The 26,584-nt window shown below is 35.4% G+C and overlaps 4 protein-coding genes across 4 annotated transcripts in view; 2 read left to right on the forward strand and 2 right to left on the reverse strand.

The window, feature by feature from the left end:
- LOC149654822 (acetylcholine receptor subunit alpha-1-B-like) overlaps positions 1–17,118 on the reverse strand; it is a 50,651-nt gene extending 33,533 nt beyond the window's left edge. Inside the window, exon 1 of the mRNA XM_089846513.1 lies at positions 17,028–17,118. The gene's annotated coding sequence lies outside the window, so the exon portion shown is untranslated. The remainder of the gene's footprint in view (positions 1–17,027) is intronic.
- Positions 1–26,584, forward strand: part of LOC149654823 (obg-like ATPase 1) — a 152,742-nt gene that overhangs the window by 31,201 nt on the left and 94,957 nt on the right. The gene's annotated exons all lie outside the window — the stretch shown is intronic.
- On the forward strand, positions 9,764–12,053 carry LOC149654824 (uncharacterized). Its single transcript, XM_089846482.1, has 2 exons — positions 9,764–10,016; positions 10,091–12,053. Exon 2 carries the CDS (start codon positions 10,168–10,170, stop codon positions 11,770–11,772), a length of 1,605 nt encoding a protein of 534 aa, XP_089702608.1. The 5' UTR covers positions 9,764–10,016; positions 10,091–10,167; the 3' UTR covers positions 11,773–12,053.
- On the reverse strand, positions 12,028–14,905 carry LOC149654825 (uncharacterized). The gene is made up of 4 exons (XM_089846481.1): positions 14,652–14,905; positions 14,143–14,577; positions 13,890–14,066; positions 12,028–13,828 (listed from the first exon to the last, which is right to left on the reverse strand). Exons 2-4 carry the CDS (start codon positions 14,432–14,434, stop codon positions 12,513–12,515), a joined length of 1,785 nt encoding a protein of 594 aa, XP_089702607.1. The 5' UTR covers positions 14,435–14,577; positions 14,652–14,905; the 3' UTR covers positions 12,028–12,512.

Here is a 26,584-nt window from a genome sequence, read left to right on the forward strand (position 1 = left end):
TTTTTCTACAAGGTTTTTTATTTTTTTTGTACAATGGGTGCACGATTTGTCGATTTGTTAGAATTTGAAGTTCGTCACGGTAGCGGCGAGTCGTTATGGGAATCATCCAAATGTAACTTAATTATTAGAATGGTCAATAATTTTCCTCGGTGCACGGTGAACTATATCGCCGCCGCGTGTAAAGCTTTTTGTATACACAAATGTCGTTGTTCTCGTTTCAAAGACGCTTCGCCGGCGCTCAAGTTCACCAAAATTTTATTTGCGGCGGCGGCAAACGGGCGTCTGGGAAATTTCAACCGCGATTATCTTTAATTTTAATGTAATTTTTAATACATTCCCCCAATTGCGTCTGTTGCAATTTAAGGTCGCCTTTTCGTACTGTCTTCTAATTTCATAATCGCACGCTATCTTCCGCTTGCTGTATAACAACTTCTGAGTCACAATTTTAAAATTGAGCGCTTCGTAACAATGTTTATATTTTTATATATTAAATTTATAATTTTATTTAGGGGTATAATCCAATTTATATACACCTTTGGGTGCTTGGAAAGGTGTAACTTTACGCTAGAAATTTGATTTAGAGCGGGCAGGGTTTACCAAGAGACTTAAAGACTACGATATATTTATGGGAAAAACGTAATTTATAATTTAAAATATATAACTCGGTTAATAATAGGTATGATATTGTTTCATATAGTTATGGGATCGTATTAGCAATTTGTTTTTAAAATTGACAATTTAATTTTTATTTTTATATTTTTTTATGAGAGGTAATTTTTAAAGCGATTATCGTAAACATTGCAAAGTTTTAAACTATAACTTTATTAGTATAATATGATTAATATCATTGTTTAACTCAATTTAGTTTTTAAAGTACAACTTTTGAAAATTAAAACGATTATGATTTTATTATTGTTATTTTTATATATCAGGGTTGCCACAGTACCTGGAAAACATGGAAAAGTGAGGGAATTTGAAAAAGGGTGTAAAAAGTCAGGGAATTTGAAAAGGGGTGTAAAAAGTCAGGGAATTTTAAAATTGTCGTAGAATTCAGGGAAAAGTCAGGGAATTTCCGTTGCATACCGACTTGAGAAATGTGTAGCTATAGGCGCACCAGCTCAAATACGGGACAATGATAAGTTCCTATAAGCCTACACCAACTGGTTAGACTGATAGTTCCTAATAAAGTTTAATTAACTACTAAATAGTAGTTTCAATTAAAAACTGTGATAAAATAAGCATAATTTTATAGACTGCATTCTTACTTGTCTGTTAGTGTAAGTTTGAAAATTGCCTTTAGATGGTCAGGGAAAACCATGGAAAAATCAGGGAATTTTGAAATGAAAAATGTGTGGCAACCCTGTATATATTTATTTCATGTTATAGTTTATCAATAGTTTATAGGAAGAATTAAGCGACCACCGAGTTTTATGACAGGTGAATAAAACTAACGATTTGGGCGTAGTTTTCATGTAAATTAAGTTAGATTGGTCTGCACGCAATCCAGCATGCGGGGCGGCCCGGCTCGATCGTCTTGTTGTATCTCGTTAAATGTTACGCGTCAGGATGAGTGATTAAAAAGGTTCGGTGGTGCAGTGCAGTGGAGGATTTTTGGAACTTCCTATAGCTATATAACGCCTTGCTGGTTGCACCTTCGCGCTCTAGGCTCTGTATATATATATAGCGTATATACTTGTTGTAAGTTTAATTTTGCCATGCCCCTATTATACTTTCATTAATCGCCCACCTACCTCAAAGACACGCAAATATTTAACAGCGTGAAATCTATAGTTTTAGTTTCCATACGCTGACTGGCTTATATCTCGTCTAAGTACTTACTGTCTTAATGCTTTTTAGATAAGAAGTTTTCTTAATTTTAATTTTGATTTTGATTTTGATCGTGTGGCATCTTAATTAGTAGTAGATTAATTAGGTCTTGTCTAAGTGTCTTAATGCATTTACGAAGTTGTCTTAATTTAAATTTTGTGCCATCTTAATTAGTAGGAGATTATTTGCGGAGTTTAAGGGGTTTTTTTTAAATAAACGTTAAGGCCAGGGTTCGTACGGAACCTGGATAAGTCAGGGATTTAAAATATTTTCCTAAAAAAGTCAGGGATATGTCAGGGATTTCGTTTGGTATATCAAACCATGCTTCGAGCAATGCTAAATATGAGACAGGTCTGATGAAGTGGGCTCTGGTAAATACCTTAAAATGGTCAGGGATATTGCCAAAATTTGATCAGGGATAACCTGGAAAAGTTAGGGATTTTGAATGTAAAAATTTCATACGAACCCTGTTGTAAGGATTCAAACTATGCTTCAAACAATGCTAGATATAGGCCAGGTGTGATCATGAAGTAGGCATATCTGCAAATCTAAGGTTATTTCAATTTTCTTCAAGAGATTTCGAAATTATTTATTAACGCGGCCTTATTTTAACCACAAAATTAACTAACTAAACTTACCTGTAATAATATATCGCATATATACAGTATACACTTTCCCGCACGTGCACTGTACTTTAAATTATATCGTATATACTGTAGAACAAAAGATATAATCATTTAAAGACGATGTCTTTAAATTTGGGTCGTGATGATTTGAACTTCAATTTTTAATTTTTAATTTCAGGCAATTTCTGCCTTATTATAGGACAATAGTATAATAAGGTTAATCGACCCAAATATAGTTGCGTAAGATGAGGAAATAAATAAAAAAAGGTATTTAATAAACATTACGCCTTAGTATTGTCCCTCTCTTTAAAACGGTCAAGTTTTTTATTTTATTTCTTTGTAAAAAGTTTAGAAGAAAAGAGTGTATATAATTTCGTTATAATAATAATAATTTTAAATATGCGTTGAAAAATCAATTTACGGGAATCATATCCGTAAGATTTTTATTGAAAATTAATTCAAAAATATTATTTTTTTAAGGAAAAATATAGCATTTATGGAATTGTTGGTCAATATAAATCGTTTCATATTTAAATTTGCGTAAATAATTCCGCCTTATTTTTATGGCACGCGTATTACGCTACGCTTCTGCAAGTGGATTCAATTTTTATCATCCAATGAATGAACAGCTCTTTATTCCCATACGTTATCGGGCGTGGGTGGTGCATGGCGGTATTAAACGAACTTTACCTTGACGCTGCAGGCTGCAGCCGAACCGGGAATTATTAGAAACCTTTATTTTTTCTGAAATAAGCCAAGCGTTGCTCGAACTCATCCAATACGGATCGAATAATATTTATATGCAATATTGCGCTATGATCGCCCCACCTACTATTCTTTGAATAATGATAAATGGAAGTGTGTAACGTGAAGTATTAGATATGAACTAGCTTGCTCGTATTTTAATTTTAAGGGATTTTATGAACCTGTCATGTGGACACTAAACACTATAGATAGTCTTTGAGCAGCCCCGTATGATAATGTTGCATTGCATTGCATTGCACTTTTAAAATTCAATACAGCGAAATTTAATTAGGGGTTAATTATAAAGGTGAAATTTTAGCTAAGGGTGCATGCGCGAATAGTACGTTCTGAACAGACTAAATGTGTACCAACATTGAGGAACTCAACCAATTACCACTTCTAATCAGTCTTCTAACATAAGTTCATTAGATATGTTCCATGAGTTCACTGGCTTAGTATAGGAAGATGGAAGTCTTGCAAATTTAACCACCGAGTGTAGTCGTTGCAATTCTCGCTTTCGTCGTTCTCGAACTAGCTCGAGATGTAAGTCTCTCAGTAGCATTACGAATTAAGTATAGGTAGAGTCATACTTATGGAACGTATCACTTATAAACTTATGGCTCTACTGATATCAATCATGCCTTTTGGTCATACTTGCCAAATTAAAGAATATACAAATAATTAACTTTGTCAAATAGCCTCGTAATCTTAATTAAATATATATCAGTTTTTGAGGTCCCATATCGGGCATTTCCTCTATGGTTACTACTTCTATTGATGGACTTTATCTTTATATATAAGGTCCCCATTTATGAGTATAATAAATAGGCGGGTTAAGTAAGCCAAGCCTCTTGTTGAATGTAAATTTTTGGCCATTCCGATTTAATTTTCTATTAAAGCTTATAAGTTTTTAGTTCGTAACCGTAAAAGGGATGGATTCTCAGGCGCTGCAACTTTTTGTTTCTGTTTAAATGAATATAAATTATTCAAGCGCCGTTCGGACCCGCCACGATAAAATTGTTTTTCAAGGAAAATATGCTAATTTTGACTCGAATTTTTCCCATAAATATTTCACTTGTAGTATAATTATTAATTTAAAACTCGGTAGTTTACTAAAATTCTGATATTTTCCAGTAATTTTGCAGAGTATATAATTTATTTCACTTAATTAACCTAATTATTCGAGTCCCGATTCTTAATTTTAACGTAAAATATTTAGTATAGTTTGAAAGGGAAGATCTGAATTGTAGAACCATGAGTTATATAAGAGTTTAACTATAAAATGATAATTAGAAATGAATGAATTCCACTCGTAAATAAGGTCTAAAATAGGTCTATTTTCATTTATTCAACTCAACCTAAATCGAAGTTGAATTGCAGTCTACTTAACGGTCAGTGACAGTCAGAGAGGGTTATGCTTTTTAAAAAAGGAATACTTGCCAAAAAGGCGTACTGGATGTATATATAGGCGCCTTTAGCGGTTCTATAGTATAAATTTGGAATGAGTATATGTTATAAATTCGTTTGCTTTATTGGATCACCGATTGTAGTTAAATATAGAAGATGTTTTTATAGTTAAATGTTGGGGTTTCTGTTACTATGGCAACCACTTGAGAAGAAAAGAAAAAAGAAAAACCCGGCACGCCGATCAATTTTTTTAATCGCCTGTGATCATTGATCGCCATACCCCAAAATGTGCTTATTTCAATAGAAATTGCGAGCAAGCTTTGTGTGTGTGCATGAATTTCTTTTGTATTTCATATAAAAGACTATATTGGTTAACCTTCCTACTAATAATTAAGTTTTCCATTAGCTTTATGCGTATATTTGTTTAGTGTTAATGTATAACGCTTATAGGATATCCGAGTTAATGAAATATATAATAAGTTATTTAACTAACCTTTAATTAGTTTAATTAATCAAGGATTTTGTCAAAATTTGAGCTCGAGTTATGGCGATTTAAATTCGTATCTTTGCTCCTTATTTTTCTACATACTTTAACCTATTTTATTCTAATTCTCCGATTGAGCTCGTTTGAAAATAATTTGGTCCATCCCTAATATTAGTTACAAAATTTTAAACCATCGGGTATGGTTTACGCGACCCATTTTGATATCAAAATAATCTAATAGGGAATTATCTCACCATACAGTTTTAGTATATATAGTAGATAGTTTTAGAATATATAGGCCTAGTATATAGTTTTTATAAGAAAGAAAATGTTAATTTTGATTAAGACTTACTTTACTTACGGGAATTTTTAAATAGCTTCTAAAATATTTCTAATTCTAAAAAATGGTTTGAAAGTTTCTTGATTATCTATCTCCCATTTTCCCCCTTTAGCTCTGAAATAGTGAGTTATTTTAAAATGGCAAGGGTTATATTTAAAATGCGAATCTTGTCTTTTTAAAAAAGTTGAAACTGAGCATGCAGAGCGCGTTACCAAGAGTCTGTATCAGAAAAGCGGCCGCTGTGGTGCGCCATCATTTAGACAGGTCCTTATTTTCTCATCCAAATTGATAGGCAATTTGGATGGAAAAAATTCTCGTATTCCTATCCTAGAAAGCGGATGTCACCGATATATATATATACCCCTGTGTAGCTTCGTATATAACAAACTATGCCTATATTATAATCGACAGCCGTGCATGTATATACTTTTTACAACGTGTATTAACGTTTTGCGGTTTAAAAACGTACCTTAAAGAAGCTCGTAAGATTGAAGTACGGGGAAATTATGTTTGACGTTCGGGACATCAGGGGATTTTGTGTAGTTTGAGTGAGTTTGCTCTGATGGGGTTGCCTCAACTATAAAAAAACAACTGCCGTTGTTATTACTAAATTTATGGGAAAAAACCTGGAAAAATAGAGCAAATATATATGGGGAAAAACCTGGAAAACTAGGGGAAATATATATGGAGAAAAACCTGGAAAACTAGGGGAAATATATATGGGGAAAAACCTGGAAAACTAGGGGAAATATATATGGAAAAAAACCTGGAAAACTAGGGGAAATATATATGGGGAAAAACCTGGAAAACTAGGGGAAATATATATGGAAAAAAACCTGGAAAACTCGAGGAAATGTATATGGGAAAAAGCCTGGAAAACTAGGGGAAATATATATGGGAAAAAGCCTGGAAAACTAGGGGAAATATACAGGGTGTTTGTGAAAAGTCCATCAATAATGAAAGGGCGTATTTATTGGGCCATTTTGAGTCGAAAATGTTCTATGACATTTTGCCGTCCGAGCCACGGTTTTCGAGTTATGATTTGAATATTTTAGGGATGACCCCTTCATTAAATTAGCGCTGTCTTTCAATTTCTTAATTAAATTTAAGGGGTCATCCGTAAATTACTCCAATCATAACTTGAAAACAGTGGCCCGAACGGAAAAATGTCATAGAACATTTTCGACTCAAAATGGCCCAATAAATACGCCCTTTCATTATTGATGGACCTTTCACAAACACCCTGTATATGGGAGAAAGCCTGGTAAACTAGGGAAATATATATGGGAAAAAGCCTGGAAAACTCGAGGAAATGTATATGGGAAAAAGCCTGGAAAACTCGAGGAAATGTATATGGGAAAAAGCCTGAAAACTCGGGTAAATATTTGGAAAAACCTGGAAAACTCGGGGAAATGCATGGATTTACTTCAGTTTACGATCTCTTTCTTTTTCTTGTCGTGATGGTTGTGGCGTCTATCTCAGTCTCGATTAAAGGGGCCCAACGTGACCTTTGAACGCGGATCGGGCTCCTAAACAACCAATAAGAGAAAAGAGACGCGGCGGCGGTATATACATCTTGAATTTCAAGAAAATACTTTTTAGCCGGCCGAAATTAGGGGTTTCAACGTGACCACAAACGGGCTTATAATGAGTTTGTCCCTCTTAAAAATGATATACTCTCGGAGATATCACGAATTCGAGGGGATACGTACAAACGCTGTACGAGTTGAAATAGACTTTATACTTCTAGATTTTCTTAGCTTTCAATAAGATTGTTTTAAAATAGTACCGAATCCCTCGAGGAAAGGTATATACTGTATGTAGCAATTTTTAAAAGAAAAATAATGGTATATCTTAGGTATATAGAAAGTTTTACCTGTATGGCTGATGAGAACGAGATACTTTATATATAGGTTTTAGGGGCTGTGAAAGGTGGAGTCCTATAGCTAGGAACTCGCGGTGTAACCCACTCGCGATTGCCATTGCAATTGATACTGCCTTCAAAATGATCCCGTCTTGAGCTTTCAGGGAAATTGGGGCATTTTACGATTGGAATATACCTAGATAACCATGAGAAAAAACGTCTATGGGTATATATATAGGGTATATAATTTTCAGTAAAATATAAAGAAGTTGAAATGCGTTTTCGTTTTCGGAAATAGTATATACGCGAGATTGCATGGTAAGGTTGCACGCGCTTATCTGCACTGTAGCTGTGGTTGGTCCCCCTACAAAATGAACGGATATAGCGGAATTTACAAACCTAGACTAATTTAAGTTTCGTTAATTATTTTTGTAGCTATCTTTAGAGGTATGAAAAATAAAACTCGAAATAGTTTAGGAAAAGGTTGGGAAATTTGAATATGAAACTTTTTGCCAACCTTGCGCCCCCATCGCTGATAAATCTTCGTATTTTCGACCCCAAAATCTTTCTTCAATTTATTATAATGAGAAATTAAATTGATTTAATTGAACTTAACTTTTAGAGGAATGCAAAATTAGATTCAAATTTTGTTTAGGAAAATGTTTGGGAAATTTGAATATGAAACCTTGATTGCAACCGTGCACCTATACCCCATCATAGCTGATTTAATTTTCTACCCCAACATCTTTCTTCAACTAATTTTTACCTCTCCGAGTGACGTATGTCACGGAGAGGTTCTAATTTCGACGTGTCTGTGTGTGTGTGTGTGTGTGTGTGTGTGTGTGTGTGGGTGTGTGTGTGTGTGTCTGTCTGTTGTTACACCCACGTGACCGCGTTCGCAGTTTGCAAATCGGAGCAAACGTGTTCTCAATTTCCGGAAATTTCGAAAATTGTATTACACTTACAGGCTATTACTCCATTGCCTGTCAAACATCACCAGCCTCTGGTCTTTGTCCATCCCACATGGACACCAGTCTGTACACACTGGCTTCTAATCACAATCATCTGCTGCTCTTTGTCCATCCCACATGGACACCAGTCTGTACACACTGGCTTCTAATCCCCACCCTCTTGTGGTCTTTGTCCATCCCACATGGACACCAGTCTGTCCACACTGGCTTCTAATCACCACCGTCATCTGCTCTTTGTCCATCCCACATGGACACCAGTCTGTACACCTGGCTTCTAACACCACCATCTTCGGGTCTTTGTTTTTGTCCATCCCACATGGACACCAGTCTGTACACATTGGTTTCTACACACCACCATCTTCTGGTCATTGTTTTTGTCCATCCCACATGGACACCAGTCTGCACACCTGGCTTCTACTCCATCATCATCGTTAAGGTTAAGACATACGCGGCGATCGGCCAGGGTTACGAGAAACGTCCGGCCTCCCTAAGGTGGGGCTTCCACCAAAGGTTCACGCAATTGCGCTGTTCTTATCCATGGCTGCGATTCGAAACCCTTATATACTACCTATTTTAGTAAGGCGAAGCAACCGGCGTATGCTTCATTTCAAACGCCAATATTAGTCAAGTCTCTCAAGAATGTTTAATTGTTCTTTTTTAAAACGATGTAACGTTCAATAAGGCGAATAACTAACGAAGAAAATATTAAATATTAATTATATTTATTTTAATATTTAAGATAATCTTGTTTCTCAATTCAAAATTAATACGGAAAGAGTTAAAAGCAGTCTATGTTTTTGTCTGTATGTGTCCGTCCGTTGTTACAGTAGTGCGCTGCGTTAGAAGTTCGTTTTGTTTTGATGTGTAAAGAAATCCAACACAACCATAATATTCCCTTTATCCTTAATATAAACTGAATATGTGGAAATATTTTTCGTAATTATGATGCATTTAGTACTTTTGTAGCTTTAAAGCTCTATTTCATTTTGATATTCCAAAGATTTTTTTTAATATTATTATTTAAAATGGATGTTTATATATTACTTAAGCTATACTACATCTGTTTATAGCATAATCCTTTCTAAAATCATAGTGAATACAAGCATAACGCTGCTATGTTGGTCAAATGACCTCTTATTTGTCAATAGGCCTAGTGAACCAAAAAGTAAAAGTTTGGGTTTGGTTTTCGTTTCTGTATGCAGAGACATTAACGGTTCAGAGTGAGCCGAAAGTTAAATACACTTTTAAATAATTAGGCTTAGATTTATAATCATGGTGGAAATCTGGGTCGCGTTCAGCAGAGCCTCGCGTTGCTGAACGCGGCCCAGGGATTTTGTTTTTGAATTTTGACGTCACGGTGCTTAGCGCTGAGCTAGCGCGGTCTTCAAAGAAATTAGTCTGCTTTTTTGATAACGTGACGTAAAACGCGTAGTTCTCAGCTTGGCGAAAAAACCATGGAGGAATTAATACAAATAGCTCTATGGGACTATAGCTATTTAATTCGCCTTATGTTTAATCAGCGCCACCTAAGGTGTAGCGGCGACTTTGGGAACTTGAAAAAATCGCGACCAATCAGAGGACGCTGTTTGTCCGACTATTTTTTTTATTGGGGATATTTGGAGAAAAAAATGTTTAGACGAGTGTGATGTAGATTTTAACCATTTTCGGCAACTAAAACGGCTGATTCTCGTTAAAACGGTTAGAAAACTGGCAAATCGTGTTATTCTCGAAGATATATAAGCGTTTAAAACAAGTAAGACAACTTTTTATTCGTTTTATACCCGTTAAATCCATCAAATCGCGTTAAGCCTTGGCTATTTCTTGCAGCATTTTCCATTGATTGACGTCGTTTTCACTGTCCAAGATTTACTTTTCGAGAAATTTAACATTTTACTTAAAGAAACATGGCATCAAAGAACCGTTGTTTCTTAAAATGCTGCAACAACAGTTTGAAATCCCTTTCTTACCATTTTTTCCCAAAAGACGCCACAATGAAACAAAAATGGATTGATGCCATAACTAACGCACTAGGACCGTTGCCCACCGACCTGTATAGCGCCCGAGTTTGTTCGAAACATTTCATAGAATCAGATTATTTCCCCACCGCTAAACCAAAGCCTAAACGCTTAAAACCTCAGTCGTGTCCGTCTGTATTTCGGAATACTAACGTAATGGTTGAAACTGATGAACACGTTCCGAAACAGCCTTTCTGTCGTTTGAGCCCTGAACAAAGAACTGAAATTTTGGAAGAAATGGGAGCTTTGTCTTTTGATCTGGAAGAGCTTGAGGAATCAAATGGCGGTGATATTAAGAAGGTGGAGTTGCAAGATCCCGACCCAGAAAACCCATTACCTAATATTATATGCCTTCACGATGCTGATGAGCTCGAATCTGAGTCTCAGAGAAGCAGTATTGCCTCGGTGCAGTCAAGCCAATCTTTGTCGTTACCTAGCAGCGGAATTTCTTTGAAATCTACATACACTCCTAATACCCCTGGCAAAGTACAACTTGTGAGAAAACAATTAGAATTACTATCCTTGCGTGCCAAAGAAAAATTTACTGTGACTAGATTTGTTAGCAATGATACTGCTATTAGATTTTATACAGGCTTCCCTTCATATGAAGTTTTTTGGGCGTTTTATCAACTTCTGTTACCAGAATGCGCAAAATTAAACTATGTTGGTCAGGAAACGAACCAAATAAGAGATAACACCGATAAAGACTTTCATGAAGTTGTCAAGCCCGGCCGTCCTAGAAAATTAAACCCAATAGAGGAGTTTTTCTTGACACTGGTTCGATTAAGATTGGGAACCCAGGAACAGTTTTTAGCTGATCTGTATAATTTGTCGCAAGGGCATGTTTCACGAATAATTAACACGTGGGTGTTGTTTCTTTACGAACGTTGCCTTCACCTACCAGTTTTTGCTTCATTGGAAAGGGCTCTCGAGTTGACCTCGGCCAAAATAAAAAAACGTTATCCAGATTTACGGATCATCGTAGACTGTACAGAGTTTAAACTTGAAAAACCATCTGCGTCAGAAGCTCAACGAGAAACCTTCAGCGCTTATAAGCATTGCAACACGGTCAAAGCGCTTGTTGGAATGGCTGGATCAGGACACTTAACTTATTGTTCAAACCTATACTGTGGAAGAACATCTGATAAAAAACTTATTCTTCATTGTGGCCTTTTGGACATGTTGGAAGAAGGTGACGGTATCATGGCTGACCGGGGTTTTGATATCGCTAAAGAACTTGCTTTGAAGAAACTGAAGCTATACATTCCTGAATTTCTTCAAGGTCGTGACCAGTTCACCGCATCACAACTCTCCGAAACACGCAAGATTGCTTTTGCCAGAATACACATAGAAAGAGCTATTGGTCGGGTTAAAGAATTTAAAATTTTGAAAGGAGAAATTCCATTGACTTTAACACCTATGCTCGAGAAAATATATGTAGTATGTTGCCATTTGTCAAATTTCACCGGTAAGCTGGTTCAAAAATTGGATTAAAAGTAGATTGTGCTATCTACCGATGGACATCAAAACAGAAAAGTCTATAAATGTTTTTAAAAACAGGCTTAACCAATACATAAAACAAGATATGGTTTAAAGATAATTAATTTTAAAATTTCTAAAGTGAAAAATAATTTTAAATGATTATAAATATTGGAGTGTAAAATAATTTTAAATGAATATACATAATGAAGTGTAAAATAATTTAAACTACAGGACACCTTTGTAAATAAGTTCAGACTTAAAGGTATATCCTAATAAAAGCTTTTTATTATTATTATTATTATTATTATTATGTTTTTGGAGAGGTTTTAATAAAAACGGGCTCATTCGTAAGGCTTACAAAAAGATGTGACACGAGAAACACCACATCGTTACCAGGCTGGGAAATAAGGATATTTTTTAAACTAGTCCTTGGGACCAGTGACCCCTCTAGTCCCCGAAATAATTAACTGGTCTCCGGACTGGTCCCAGCCTTTGTGCTCCAATAGATTTGCAATTAATAAACTGGTCCCGAGGACCAGTAATCCCCACTTTTTGAATTAAAAAACTAGTCCAAGCAATTAATAAACTGGTTTTGGACCAGAGGAAGTGTGCTATTTCCCAGCCTGATCGTTACTCATTGGGAGTTTTGTTTTGGCAGGTCCCATTGCCTACTGCCGTTATCATTTAGACATAAAGATTTTATTTTTTAAAACAAATGGTTAGGATGATACACCAAATTTTCAGTTACGTTCTTACTCAGTTGGTTTTTCAAACATTTCCTTGGCAAAGGATGGTAAGAGATGCATGTAATATTTAGTAGAAAGTTTGGGAAGTAAGCTGCCGTTGGTGAAATTGTTATTTTTCATTATCATCAAAATTTCAATGTCACCAGGTGGTACAAATACCACCAAAAAACACACAGGCATATTGCAAACTAGAAGCTGTCCCTGAATTTGATGGTACACATCCGAATTTTTCTTAAGCTCAAGTTCTTCAGTTTCTTCATCCACAAAGAGATAAAAATTACCAGAGGCAGCTTTTGTCCTAATAGTTTCCTTATTCTTAAAAATAGCGTACGGGCACTTTATTTCTACTAGGTATAGTTGATCTTCAATCAATACAAGGCGATCAGGGCTAGCTCCGAGAAAACAAAACTGCGGGTTGACAATTAATCCAACAGAAGTGTGGCTTTGGGTCTTGATGTTCTGTGTGAATAACGAGAAAGCTGCCGGCTCGTATTTCAACCCATGATCCAATGATTTCGCTGTAACAAAATTCCTCTTTTGTTGAAATGTTTTTACTGGATCAGTCTCATCTCGCATTTTTACAAAAGTTCCAAACATGGATGCCGTGAGCCGATGACTCCTCTGCTTATGCCAATAATGTGAGCGGCTTTGTAAGCGAGTTTTAACCTCAGTATATTTTGATCCAGCTAAATCTACTTGGATACTTTTCAATACCTTAATTTCATTATCAGAAATGTTCAGAAAATTTTCATTCCTTTCCCTCGTTGGAGTTTTAGCTACCCATTCCCACAACTTGTCGATCAAAAATGTATTTTGGTGTATTTTAGGTTGGACTGGAATACACTCGTTCGATTTTATTGTACCGATGACTGGCATACTTATGTCCATTTTGTCAAAGAGTTTAACGAAATTTTCCAATTTTTCTTTAGATATCGGTTGAGACCCCGGTGGCAACACATTAAACGTACGAACCGCGCACCCTAAAAGAGCTTTCCTTGGTTTGGCTGGGTCGTGTTTAACAATTTCCAAATCACTAAGAAGAAACGGCTCGTCTGTTTTTGGTTTCTTGACATGCCACATTTGAAGCCTGCTGGTGCACGTCCCACGTAGCGGCAAGGTTTCAGCTTTTATTCTTACGATGTCAATGAGTTGATATAAAAGTGCTATCGAATGTTTACAATCACCGTCATTTCCCGCAGGGCAAGAGCATGCTATCCATTTTAATTGATTTGGTTCTTTGGCGATATTGAAACAGGCAAACATGTTGTAGGTTTTGGGTCTTCTATCCGCGTCACATGTAGCTCTTATGAAAATGACATTTCCTAGAGCACCGGTTCAACTCTAATTAATCTCAATCAATCAAAATGTCATAATGTGACATACCTTTTCTGTTGCTTTGAATACCTAAAATCTTCTCCTCCCTAAAAAGCATGAATCCTTCCTGTTTCTCACGCTTTGTCTTTGAGTGACTTTCGGCAATCCCATCTGACAAATCTGTTAGAAATACGTTTTCACCCCATCCTTCCTTTGGGGTAACTCTTCCTTGTAAACGAAGGAGTCCTTTTTATGAAATAACAAATTTGGTTTATTTTCAAAAAGGCTGGTGGCCATAATGAATATCAGCAACTTCATTCACCTTCTTTTGACATGTTTGGGTTTACAACCATTACGTCGATGCATGCTTTACACATATAATCATCTATTAAGTCCAGGCTGTCTTCATCCAAATTCACGCAAGTTAGATGGTACCATTCTACGCACAATGAGCATTGCACCATCTTTTTGGAGTTGTCTTTTGGTTGCTGGCACAGGCAATACAACCTAGGAGAATCATCTCCCAAAGTACTTGCAGTTGTAAACGCACACGGTTTTTTCTTCACTTTCGCTGACACAACGTCAGCCAGCTTTCGTTTTGGCAAAGCCATCATGAAGATTTTATGAACAATATGAAGCTTAGGACGTATTTAACGCAAAAACAAAACAGTTCGATCTAAGTAAATTCACAGAAAATGTTAAATTTCTCGAAAAGTAAATCTTGGACAGTGAAAACGACGTCAATCAATGGAAAATGCTGCAAGAAATAGCCAAGGCTTAACGCGATTTGATGGATTTAACGGGTATAAAACGAATAAAAAGTTGTCTTACTTGTTTTAAACGCTTATATATCTTCGAGAATAACACGATTTGCCAGTTTTCTAACCGTTTTAACGAGAATCAGCCGTTTTAGTTGCCGAAAATGGTTAAAATCTACATCACACTCGTCTAAACATTTTTTTCTCCAAATATCCCCAATAAAAAAAATAGTCGGACAAACAGCGTCCTCTGATTGGTCGCGATTTTTTCAAGTTCCCAAAGTCGCCGCTACACCTTAGGTGGCGCTGATTAAACATAAGGCGAATTGGCGTGAAACCAGTTGATCACGCGAGAATTTTAAGAGATATGTTAGTTTCTAATTTTAATTATAAAAGTTGTTATCTATCTCTATAAATATGTTATCCTACAATTTTTGTTAAGCCTTGGTACCTTGCACGCTTTATTGCGCTAGCGTCATTTATAAAACGCCGATGACCCGTTTTTCCCCCATCGGATGATTTTAATGTGTACAAGTATATCATTATTGGATGTAAAATGTCGTCTGATTTACAGTAAATTTGCTATGCTTTGTATACTGCTTTAATATTTCATAAATTTTAACTTAAGAAACATTTCCATATCTGGGTAAATAAGTTTGTAAGTAGTCGTCTTGACTCGGAGAGGTAATATTTTGGTTTTCCCAACTTGTAATTACAAATTAAATTGACTTAATTGGAACTTAACATTTATATGTATGCAAAATTACACTCAAATTCGTTTAGGAAAATGTTTGGGAAATTTTAATATGAAACCTTGATTGCAACCGTGCACCTATACCCCAGCATAGCTGATTTAATTTTCTACCCCAACATCTTTCTTCAACTTATTATAATTATAGAAATTAAATTGACTTACCTTGATTAAGATCCAAATATTATTCTATTATATAACTACAGCGTTAATTTGAATTATTTTTGAATAGGAACATCGTTCATCTATAGATGCATGCATGGGTGTGACAAGATCTTTCAATCCATGCATCCATCCATCAATAAGCCGATTCTGATATCATTAGATATTCAGTAGCCGTCTCGGGTTGGGTTTTTTCTTGTGACGCGAATTAGGGAACCGTTATAGCAAGGGGGGCGAAGCATTTAGCGCCTGTGTGAAAAACCTGCACACACCACCCATACGATTATTATTAAAACTATATAATACTTGATCCCTTAGTAACAACCACTAACATCCGCTATTTAAGTATATTTCTCGTTAAAGATGTTGAAAAAGTCAACGGTCCGTTTTATTTAGGGGGCGTAACTTGATTAACTATTATATAAATACATTGACGAAGGAACTTAGCGAGGGCACGCGGTGCATGCATGGCCCCTACCAAACTAAGCAATTGCTCATACATATATACCCCAAAATTCAGTAACCACATTATACCTTCGGGCGACAATGCCTTCAATCGAGCAAAGGCCTTTTTTTTAAGTACTTAGCCGCTAATAATAATACGATTTGATATGATACGCTCTTTAATTTCGACTAATTTTGAATTTAAATAATTACGCCCCAGGGTTTACGGTTAATGCCGAATTTTCTTTTATTATGCGGTTGGCTCCATGCAAATATAACAGCGTACAAAGATTTTTAATATATACTTTTTATGTATGCAAAGTTTATTGAGGTTTTCTTCACCTTGAGTTAAAAATTTTGGGTCTAAAAGAATTCTGCATGCGGGATACTAGAGTTTTTACTTTTTTGAGAAAAACGTTTAAGCCTTTCTTGTAGTTGCCACATGTGGAGTTAATTGCCAATTAGTTCGAAGCCTTAATTATTATTTTTTATTATAAAGTTTATAGAGGTTCTTAATCGACTTAGTTTCACCTTGAGACTGTTTCTTGCCAATTGCGCTGCAATCCCACGCGTATTTTCACATGATCCTGTTGTTTCGAAGAATAGACTAGCTATCCGTGTATAGTTAGTAACAAATTAATTAAGAGTATTTAATTAAGAAGCTAGTTGACTGATTAAGGATTTGATATGCAGGTTTAGTTAGGAACTTAGGATAGTAAGCGGACGAAAACATGCACCTAGTGACTTTATGTAAAATGGCAAATTCTAATTACACTCGGGTCACCTTCTCTTCGAATTTCTTGTAAACGTTAAATAATGAGAATCAATTGTTTTGTTACAAATAATTTAAATTAGCCGGAATTAAAGATAATTAACGGATATATAGTTCGTTAGCTATCAATTAGGGGAAATTGAGCGAAATTGCGGCCGCCGACCACTTTTGAGTGACGCGCTGTCATGAATAAACATGAGTCATTGAAAATTATTGGCAATATATATTCTTACCTCGTTTCGATTGTATCATTGTTGATCATTTATATATATGTATATAAAAAATATATATATATATTAAAAAGGTATTTAGAGACATACGTGATATGAATGATTTTGCCTCAGGTTGAACGGTGCGATCTCGGCTTCCGTTCTTTTAAAATCTCGCGTCGACCGCCGCTTTTTACGCCTAGAAATACGGGGAAATGAAAATTCAAAAGCCGTTAAGGGTTTTAGAATTATCAACTCGAATATTTAATTAATTGTAAAATTTAATGCAATTTGAGATGTAACGTGCAGCTTTGTTATTGAAAAAAGCTGCGTTATTAAGTTATTCGTTCAAACGAATTTGATAACTATAGTCATAACGTAATATAGTTTAATAAGGTTTATACTACTACTAGTGTAGGTATATTCTCCTGTAGTGTAGTAGTTTTCCTCCTAATATAGGCTGATATGATGGCCAATAGTCATTTAATGATTAGGTTGCTAATTTATTAGTGCAAACGAATTTGACAGCTAAAGTAATGTAACATATAAGACATCTTAGCTGCTATGCTTACGGGTATATCCTCCTACAGTCTAGTAGTTTTCCTCCTAATATACGCGACTATGATGGACAGTAGTCATTTAATCATTGGGTTTGTTAGCTACTATTTATGGGTATATCTTCCTACAGTTTAGTAGTTTTACTCCTAATATAAGCGCCTATGATAGGCAATAGCCATTTAATCATTGGGTTTATGTACTAATAGTTTAAACGTTATGACGTGTTAATTTTCAAGTCATGGAAAATAGTTGGAAACCATGGTAGATGTAGTAGGATAAAACTATACTCTAATAGCTAAACCACCCTGTTTATATATTCTTCCATGACGTACTATTTCCTGACAACAAATATGATTAATGATGTTTATATCTGACATATCTGTCAAAAGGGATACGCGTCAATTGGACAGTTAGCAATCGCCTACGTCCCACCCATACTTTCGGACTAAGAACGTCTAAAAGAGCTGTATAAGGGGCCCCCGAGTTCAGTTCTGGTTGGTCCCACCTACAAATAGAGAAGCAAGCGAGGGACCCAAACGGAAACGTCAACGACGTGCATGATAAAACCGTGGACATTTTTTTTTATTATTTTGTTTTGGGGAAAAAAGAAATTATTCTGGTTTACCGAAAAAAAAATCCGCCCTGAAAGAAATTCCGCCCGACAATTGGTATAGTAGTGTTTTTTTCCAAGTTTCCCGTCCGCCTTTTTGGCACCCGAGTTTTAGCGGGTCTCCAAGACATTATAATTGTTACTTTGTTACTCTACGTAACGTCGAGTTCCCTTGGCTGCATGGGCCAATTAGAAATGTCTCTTTGCACGTTTTTACTATTATGTATATAAAAAAATATGAAGATAACTTGGTAGAAATGGATTTTAATGGTCCAGTAGCGAGCCACTAGCTGCTAGTTGTTGCCGCGCCATGTCCATTATTATCTATGGTAGCTGGCTGGCCCTCCATCGCGACAATCACACGGAACTGGTCACGATATGGCGTTTTGAACACGCTTGACAAGGCCCTGCTACCATAAAAACGCGTCATTGGCGAGCTGCTGGTGCTGGATTAAATGACCTATAGCTCGCCCGCACTCGTATAGTAAGAGATCTTCGTAATCAAACGGCATCATCTTGGATAACGCCGGGACCATCCTTTTTAGCACGTATCTCTTAATGTCCAATGACACGAAAGCCTTTGTATCAAAACCTTAATGGATTGTTGCATGCTGAGCTATAGAACAAGTATAGCTAGCTATATAGCTTCATCGTCGGGTATTTCAAAAAGCTTTTGAATCCGGGTCCGCGTATTAAATTTAAAACTCCAGTAAGTCCATTATATTGTATAAATTTGTTTCCAATTATTATTGCGGTAAATAAGTTATTGTTATTATTATTAGTTCGTTCATTTGTTTTGCTGTGGATAGAAACTCGAAAGGGTTATGGGAAAAAAATAAATTATCCATAATTGCAATCTTTATTGATTTTAACGCGTGCTAATTAGGTATTTAATTATTTAATACGTTTATGTCTGTGCTTAAAGGGGTGTTAACTATAATATTCATCTGAAGAAATTAGGAGTTTAAGTAGTATTAGTTAAACGAATTATTATTTTAATTAAGTTTTCGGGTAGCTGTTATAAAGGTGTACCCAATAACTATCTCCAGCCATTTGTATTCATCATAATTACTCGTTCGTAATTCATTTCTTTTATATTCTGTTATATTATAAAAGTAACTCGTTTAGGGCGTCATGTTTCGAGTTCTTATCAATTGGGATACAAGCAAAGGGCGTTATAACAAACAACTTCGCAGCTAGAGCCGCTTGCTACTACGTTTCTTTTTTGATTATATTTAAGTTGTCTTAGTTAAATTTACAAGGAAAATAACCCATATTTTCGTTGTACTATATTTTTTATTTTATTTTCAAATTGCTATAATTATATAATTTAGGGTTAAACAATAGCTTTATTTAACCGCGCATGACCAAAATGAATACGTGTTATTAAGATATTCAAATTATTTGTTTTTTTTTTAGAAGTGTTATGATAGCGCGAAATTAGTGTTATTTATATGCTGTAAATTATATATCTCACATGCCTATTGAGATATCTTCTTTAAAGGCGTCCAATCAGAAACGTTACCTACTTGTTTGGTATACAAATAATTAATTGTTATTATTAATCAATTGTCAGGACTTAGTAAATAAATAAATGGATCGGCCTCATGGTGAGGTATATTGCTGGATTTCATCTTGGCTAAACTTTACATTCAAAATACAGTTTTTTTTTTCAATAAATATCATTTATTCTCATATTATAGGTTAGTTTAGGTTAGGTTATATTTTTGGATATTATATGGTATTTGGTGGCTAGGAAGAAGGAACTGGTCGGGTGGTTTTTATGGCCTTGAAAATATTGATTAAAGTAGTTTCCGCCGCGACTTAAATGTAATTAATTATCATATAATTAACCTCCAAGAAATTATATTTATTGGAAAAACTGTATTTTGAATGTGCTATGAGCTAAACCGTAAAGTTTTTCCTTGATCTTTATTAACGTTAGTTTGTAGGCCTAGATTTACCCAAAAATTTAATTTAGTTGTTGGGAAATTCTTTCTTTTTTTCCTCCAAAAAGGTTAAAGAATTTCGCCCGTACTAAAAAAAAGTGCGGTAATTGTAAGGCGCCAGAACAAGCGAAATACGACAAATTCCTGGCGGCTATTCGACGGCTAAAACTCCCGGTAAAGTTTAGTGTAGGATGCCGGTTGTCATGGCGACCGAATTCAATATAAGCGCGGATTTGTGTAGAAATAAACTCAATCTAAAAGGAATTTTCTACACACATACCCAACTAGATTTTTTATCTAGGATTATGGTTGGTTCACATGATATACCTATATTGTTCGTTAAGTGTTAGGGAAAAAAGGAGCTTTGAATACCTGCAAGGAAAATCAAGGAATTTGTGGCAAAATTATATCTTCCTTTAAAGAAACTCTGTTAGAAGAGACACCATTTTGATTGTTGCTTCAGTATTAAAACACAGTAATAGAGCATGATATCGGACGGTTTTAGATGAGACCATCGTAGCTTCAGGGTCGGTACACCATTGTTGAAAGGTTTAAAGCAAATGACTTAATAAGAATTTCGCAAATTGCGACGTAGAATCTGTGATCATGCCAGACTAGATGAGACCCTCATAGACTTAGGGGTCCAAAATAATAAATAGCTTTATAAAGATTAAGCGTACAAATGCAGTTGCTGTGTCGGTTGAACGCAACGCGTGGCCAATGGTCATTCATTGTAACTAAAAGAGAACGTATTCTTCAGGAGTCAATTGTAAATTTTTCCACGTGTATCAATACGTTTCAGTGGGCCTTTACGTGAAGGTTCATAGCCCAAAATATTTTTCAAACTACTCAATATTCGTTTTTGGCACGTGTATCGGATCGGGGTGCTGGCTGCATGCAGCTAAGACCTTTTTTTAGTTAGTTTGAAATGCAATCATTCAATCATATTTCGGTCCTCGTATCCCGCCCTAGCTCGGGGTTTCCCTCACACGTACCATCCCAATATATCCCGTGACACCCTGCCTGCAACCCTGCCTGCATACCAGGGTTTCTTTTTTAATTTGGATGACGCGAGGCCAGGGATCGTGGCGCGCGACGCATTCCTATATATTGAGACATGCTACCGAACGGTCGTCGGTACCCGCGGACCTTCCTCATGTCCTGTTAAACCATAAAAGTATTTATGGTTGCATGCCATCTTGGAAAGGACAAGTAAAAATACGAGGGTTTAAGTACTTGGCGTAATCATTTTAAGAGTGTTATTTTCTTATATTTCGTCGTCGTGTGTCAGCTGGGACCCTTTTTTGTTTGTTACCAGTTGTAACTTCCTTTATGGGGGGTCACTTCACGGGCGGTATTAGGAGGTCATAGTTCAAAGGGATACAGCGCGCGCGAGGACCCCGTCCGTGTCTAACGATGTAAATAGCTACAAGATGCGTTTACGAATATTGAAGCTATTAGTTATTCAAGGTTATTTTTTTATTGTTTGTTTGTTTGTGACTTATTAGTTGGGGCCGGATATAGTTAAAAATAGTTAAATGAATTACACGTGTACGACTTTTTAGCAACTTGGTTAAAACGCCCCTGTTTCGGTGAAGAGGTTTTTGCCGATTTAGTACTCTTTGTGTTTCTATATTTATTTTTTTGTCTTATTCCGAGTGTTTACATCAATCCATTTAAGTTTTAATTAAGAATTTAAACGGGGTAATGTTGATTAATCTCTAGTTATTCTAATTTTAAATTAATTAACAATAATAACAACAAAACGGTATAGATTAAATTTCTAGCGTATATACAAGTATTTATATATTTAAGTTTAATTAAATACTTTAAACCAATTTAGGTTTTATTTATCCTTAATCGCGTTTATTTTAAATTAATTAATTTAAGTTTAAATATGCCTTTTAAGTTCGCATAGTTGAAGATAACTTGGATAGATGGCAGAAAGGCCTTCGCTAAAATTTTGTCGAAAATTCAACGGAGAGAGAATCAGAATGGTCGATTTTCTTCGCTATCTTCTAGATTGTCAGTGCATGCGCGCTGTTGGTTTTCTTTCTCCGTCAGCCCGATCTTCACTGATCTGGAAATCAGGGAAAAAATTTTACCTGGGAAAGTCAGGGGGTTTTGTGAAAAGTTAGGGAAACTAAAAATTGTCTTCAAGATTCGGTTTTTTTTCTTTAGTAGTAAACTAATAAACTATTTAGATGGAAATCAGGGGAAAAACCCATGGGGAAAGTCAGGGATTTTTTTAAATGAGTGGGAAAAGTCAGGGAAACTAAAAATAGTCTTTAAAGCTCGGTTATTTTTCTTTAGTAGTAAACTAAAACTATTTAGACATAACATTCGGATTTTTCTACAAATAAAAGTGACATTAAAATTTCATCAGGGAATACTTTAAACTGTCAGGGAAATTCTATAAAAGTCTGGGTCTCTGGGAATTTAGAAATGATAAATTTGTTTCAACCCTCCCTAACTGTACATAACTCTTTTTCTCTCCATTCACAATTTTGTTCAATGAAAAGTCAAATATCGATTCTCGATTATATTTTTCATTTTCATTTTGGTATTTATTTATTTATTTATTTCTTTATAACGAACGGATGGACCTTTTCGATGGAAATTTTCTTTCAATCCATTTTAAGTCATAAATAAAATTAGCAAACTTATTGAAAGTTATTAGACCGTTCGAAAGGAGGCTGCAGAGGGCATGTGGAAATGCCCCGGACAAGCAAACATTGGGGGTATCATGATAAAAGACGTGGACCATGCAAAGAGAATTTTTATGCTAGGGGCCCCCAAATAACAAAAATTTAGTAAATGGTTTCTTGGTGACGTTGATAAACGGGCTATTTTATCGCACCAGTGGGTTCCTTAGGGGTTTCCCCGCACTTATATTGAATACTTTTTTCAACATTTTTGGGGGTCCATACTCCATAGGTTGCCCTGGCCTGGTATTTGGGGTCCTCGTCAAATATCGTTTCTTAAGAACTAATGTATCGAAAATTTCTTACATGTTTTGTCAAAACATATCCCCCATCCCATCTTTGTATAATGGAACCTTTGCGAATATTTTCCTCGGTTTAGGATGTCTTAGTAGTATCCTCCTATAAGATAGTAGTTTTTACCCTACACTCTGATGTTGTTGATATAGAATTTTTGCGTTAAAACGTCTCTGTTTCACGCTCATAACACATCGATCAAATAATGATTTAATTTACATTACATTGCCTTGATATTAGTGGAAAACTACTAGATAATAGTAGAAAAATACTGCATTTTTCTCGCTCTGACTGAAGCGGTAAAAATAAAAACCCTGTTTGAATTGAAAAGTTTTTGGGAAATTTATTACCGTGTCGAATTTTTTAGAGTTTAAAAGAGACTTGTACCGTTCACCTTTCTGTATATAATTTAACGGATTTGATGTAATTTACTAAAGAAATCTTTAAATTACGATTACGATTAAATAGTTAAATCTCTTTTTTTTTCTTCAGTATAACCAGGTTAAATGACCCGTATCTTTTAGCTGCATGACACTTTCGGTTTCAAATTACCTTTTTCTTAAGGTGGAACAGTTCCCTCTGTATTACAAAGTTAGTTCGCGCTATGATTATCCGGTTAGGCTTAACGCTCGCTTAAAACCGGGCTTGTAAAATCTCGGATTAGGTTCGCGCGGGCGCAGAGTGTACATACATGGTTTAACATTGAACACGTGCGTTCGGTTGTTTGTCATTATACGTTATTTATACGCAATACCTAGGTGCGATGACCTGGCGATACGCTTCTACAGGGTGGCTTAGCTAAACGAGGAGGGGGTTTTCTTATTAGCCATGATATTTCAAGTAATAATATTTTACTATATACATCTATAAATTTACGGATGGCCCCTTAAATTTAATTAAGAAACTAGAAGGTAATGATTAATGATTTAATTAAGGGTTAGGGGTCATCCCTAAAACACTTAAATCAAATCATAAAATCTCGAAAACAGTGTCCCTTAGGGTAAACAAAATGGAGATAGAAATTATTCATTTTCGGCTCAAAATTGATTTACAAAAGAACACCCCACTAATTTATGCCAGAGTTATATTATGAGTATAATTCTACCCTGTCCTCTATTAGCTAAACCATCCATATAGTTCCCAGATAGCTTCCTCATATTTTAACTCCCAAATATCTTTAGCTATGGTCCTAAAACTAAAGTCTCTCCTTCTCATCTCAATCTCATCTGGTTCGGATTATTTAAAAAATGCGATAAGATATTATTTTCACGTGCAAAAATGTTGTTATATATTAGATGTAAGAATATGTATGTATGTATGTGAAAAAGAAACACAACATATTATTTGAAATGTTTTCATTATGACTACTTGATATCTCGGACATGATTAATTAATATACTTGACATAAGTTATTGGGGAGCTTTATCAGCGGCCTCTATTCATCTTCTATTGTTTTAACAAATTCCTTATACTGGATTAAGAATGAATTTTATAAAACTCGTAGAGCTATTAAACATCTGGCTGCAATTCAAACAATATTTATTTTTTTCATTGAGGGTTTTTGTATGACGTTGTTGGGTTTGATTCTTCGCTTACCGTTTGACGTTTTATCGTCTTACGGGAAATTAACGTTACGTTTTGTTTTGTACTTTAATAGACATAAATTTACGTTCTTGGGATTTCCCCAAAATATTTTCAAAACGTCACCATTAGAGAGAGAGTTAACGATGTTAAATTTAATTTTATAACGATGTTTAAATGGAGTTATTGACGTAGAATAAATAAGAAAACCGAGTTTAATTTAAATTCAATTAAATATTGAAATTAAGCCAAAGCTTTAACTTACTATACAGGAAATAGGATAATTTAAATTTAATATTCAAATTTATTTTTAATTTAAAATATTCAAGGTTTAATTTAATAAGTTATTTACCCTCGGCGCAAATTCTTAAAATTATTTCCTTAATTCTATCTAGTGGTTTCCTACTAAGATAAATAAAATATAGTGTAGGATATATAGTAGGATTATACTATAATTTATTGGGTACCCTTTAAAATTAATTAAGGAAATTTTACGCTAATAATTTTAATCATTTCGTTTATACGTATATAATGATACTAATTCGAAATTAAAATTTTTTCAACACATAGACTAGAATTTCATCAGTTCAGGAGTAAATACTGAATGAAGGTCGAATAGCTAATCCACGCTGTGTCTCTATTTTGGGCGTAATTATTGTAAAACGTACTGTATATACATCGACTCGAAAGAGAGTGTATAGCGAGCGCTATTTGATATTTATTTATTTCGCTTTGATGTCAATCAAGTTGTCAGTATTCAGACGTCGTCATTACCCGTCGGCATTCTCTCTTTCGTCCTCTCTCTCTCTATTTTCGACGTTCTAAGAAACCAAAATTCTTAAGACAATGAGGCGGAATAAATGGACCTTTTTAGAGACAGCGCGCGTGAAATATTTCTTCTAACCTTTCCCAATACATTTCCGGGCCTGCGTATTTGAAGCAACGTTTCAGTGCACGCGCGAGATTTGAAAAAGAATAACACTCACGCGCCAAAAAAGGCCCATCCATGTATTTTACGCGGGAAATAATAATGGCGGGAGTCTTGGCCGCGTGCTCGTGATCTTTTTTCCCGCGAGCGGAGTGATTATAGGCGGTAAATGTTTGTCACTTAACGAAACTGAAGTTTTTATAGTAATACCAAGATTCCGTACTTAGGCCTTTAAAGTGTCAATCGAGGGGTACGCCACTAAAAGGGAAAAAGAGACCCCAAATTCCCCATAAGTTTGTTAATCTCTGGTAACTTAGAAACTGCAGCTTGTAATTTTGAAGTGAGTGAGGTAGGTCATAGATTCAGGGTAAAGCGACATACGCCTGGTGACTGGGGCGCTGTCAAAGGCTTAGTAATGCAGACTAAATAGGGACTAGATGGAAGTTATGCAAAATTAACCACCGAATGTAGGACTTCAATTCTCCCTCGAATATAGTTATCTCGAGCTGTAAGTCTCTCAGTAGCATTACGAACTAATATAGGAGTGTCATACTAAATTATTAAACATTTACATGCCTTATAAACTTATGGTAAATTATTTAAAGTAGAGTTAGTGGTGAAACCCTCGGAATTTTTTTTATATTCTCACTCACTCCACTAGTGATCTATTTTTGGGTATCCCTCCGACTACATTTTTTTTGCCTGGACCCGGGAACCGTGACCCGGGAACCGTTAGTTTGACAGCCCTGATGTCGGGATACATTCATTTTTTTCTTCCTTCCCTTTAGCTTCTTCAAAATGGTTTCGCTTACAGCTTTCCTATCTAGCTAGCCGACATACCAAACCACAAAAGACACTTCTTTTTCTTTCTTTATTTTGTTTTCACGTGGACCTATCTTCTTAACCGTGATCTATATATATGAAGTCAAGTTCCCATTTAACAACGTTCGGAAAACCATTTTGATGTCGTTAAAATCACTTTTTCCCCAGTTCACACTTGTATATGGGTTGTTTTATACCCATTCTGTGAATCGGAATTTTTA

The sequence above is a fragment of the Phalangium opilio genome, unplaced genomic scaffold (assembly GCF_054372755.1).
Source record: "Phalangium opilio isolate 3A_F unplaced genomic scaffold, DU_Popi_V2 ptg000079l_1, whole genome shotgun sequence".
Taxonomy (NCBI): domain Eukaryota; kingdom Metazoa; phylum Arthropoda; class Arachnida; order Opiliones; family Phalangiidae; genus Phalangium; species Phalangium opilio.

Bases quoted from the DNA above. Each gene is read 5' to 3' on its own strand.
- LOC149654824 (XM_089846482.1), top strand. From the start codon at position 10,168: ATGGCATCAAAGAACCGTTGTTTCTTAAAATGCTGCAACAACAGTTTG.
- LOC149654825 (XM_089846481.1), bottom strand. From the start codon at position 14,434: ATGATGGCTTTGCCAAAACGAAAGCTGGCTGACGTTGTGTCAGCGAAA. The intron at 14,067-14,142 runs GTGAATGAAGTT...TTTCATAAAAAG, and splicing joins CCCAAACATGTCAAAAGAAG to GACTCCTTCGTTTACAAGGA. The intron at 13,829-13,889 runs GTATGTCACATT...CCGGTGCTCTAG, and splicing joins TATTCAAAGCAACAGAAAAG to GAAATGTCATTTTCATAAGA.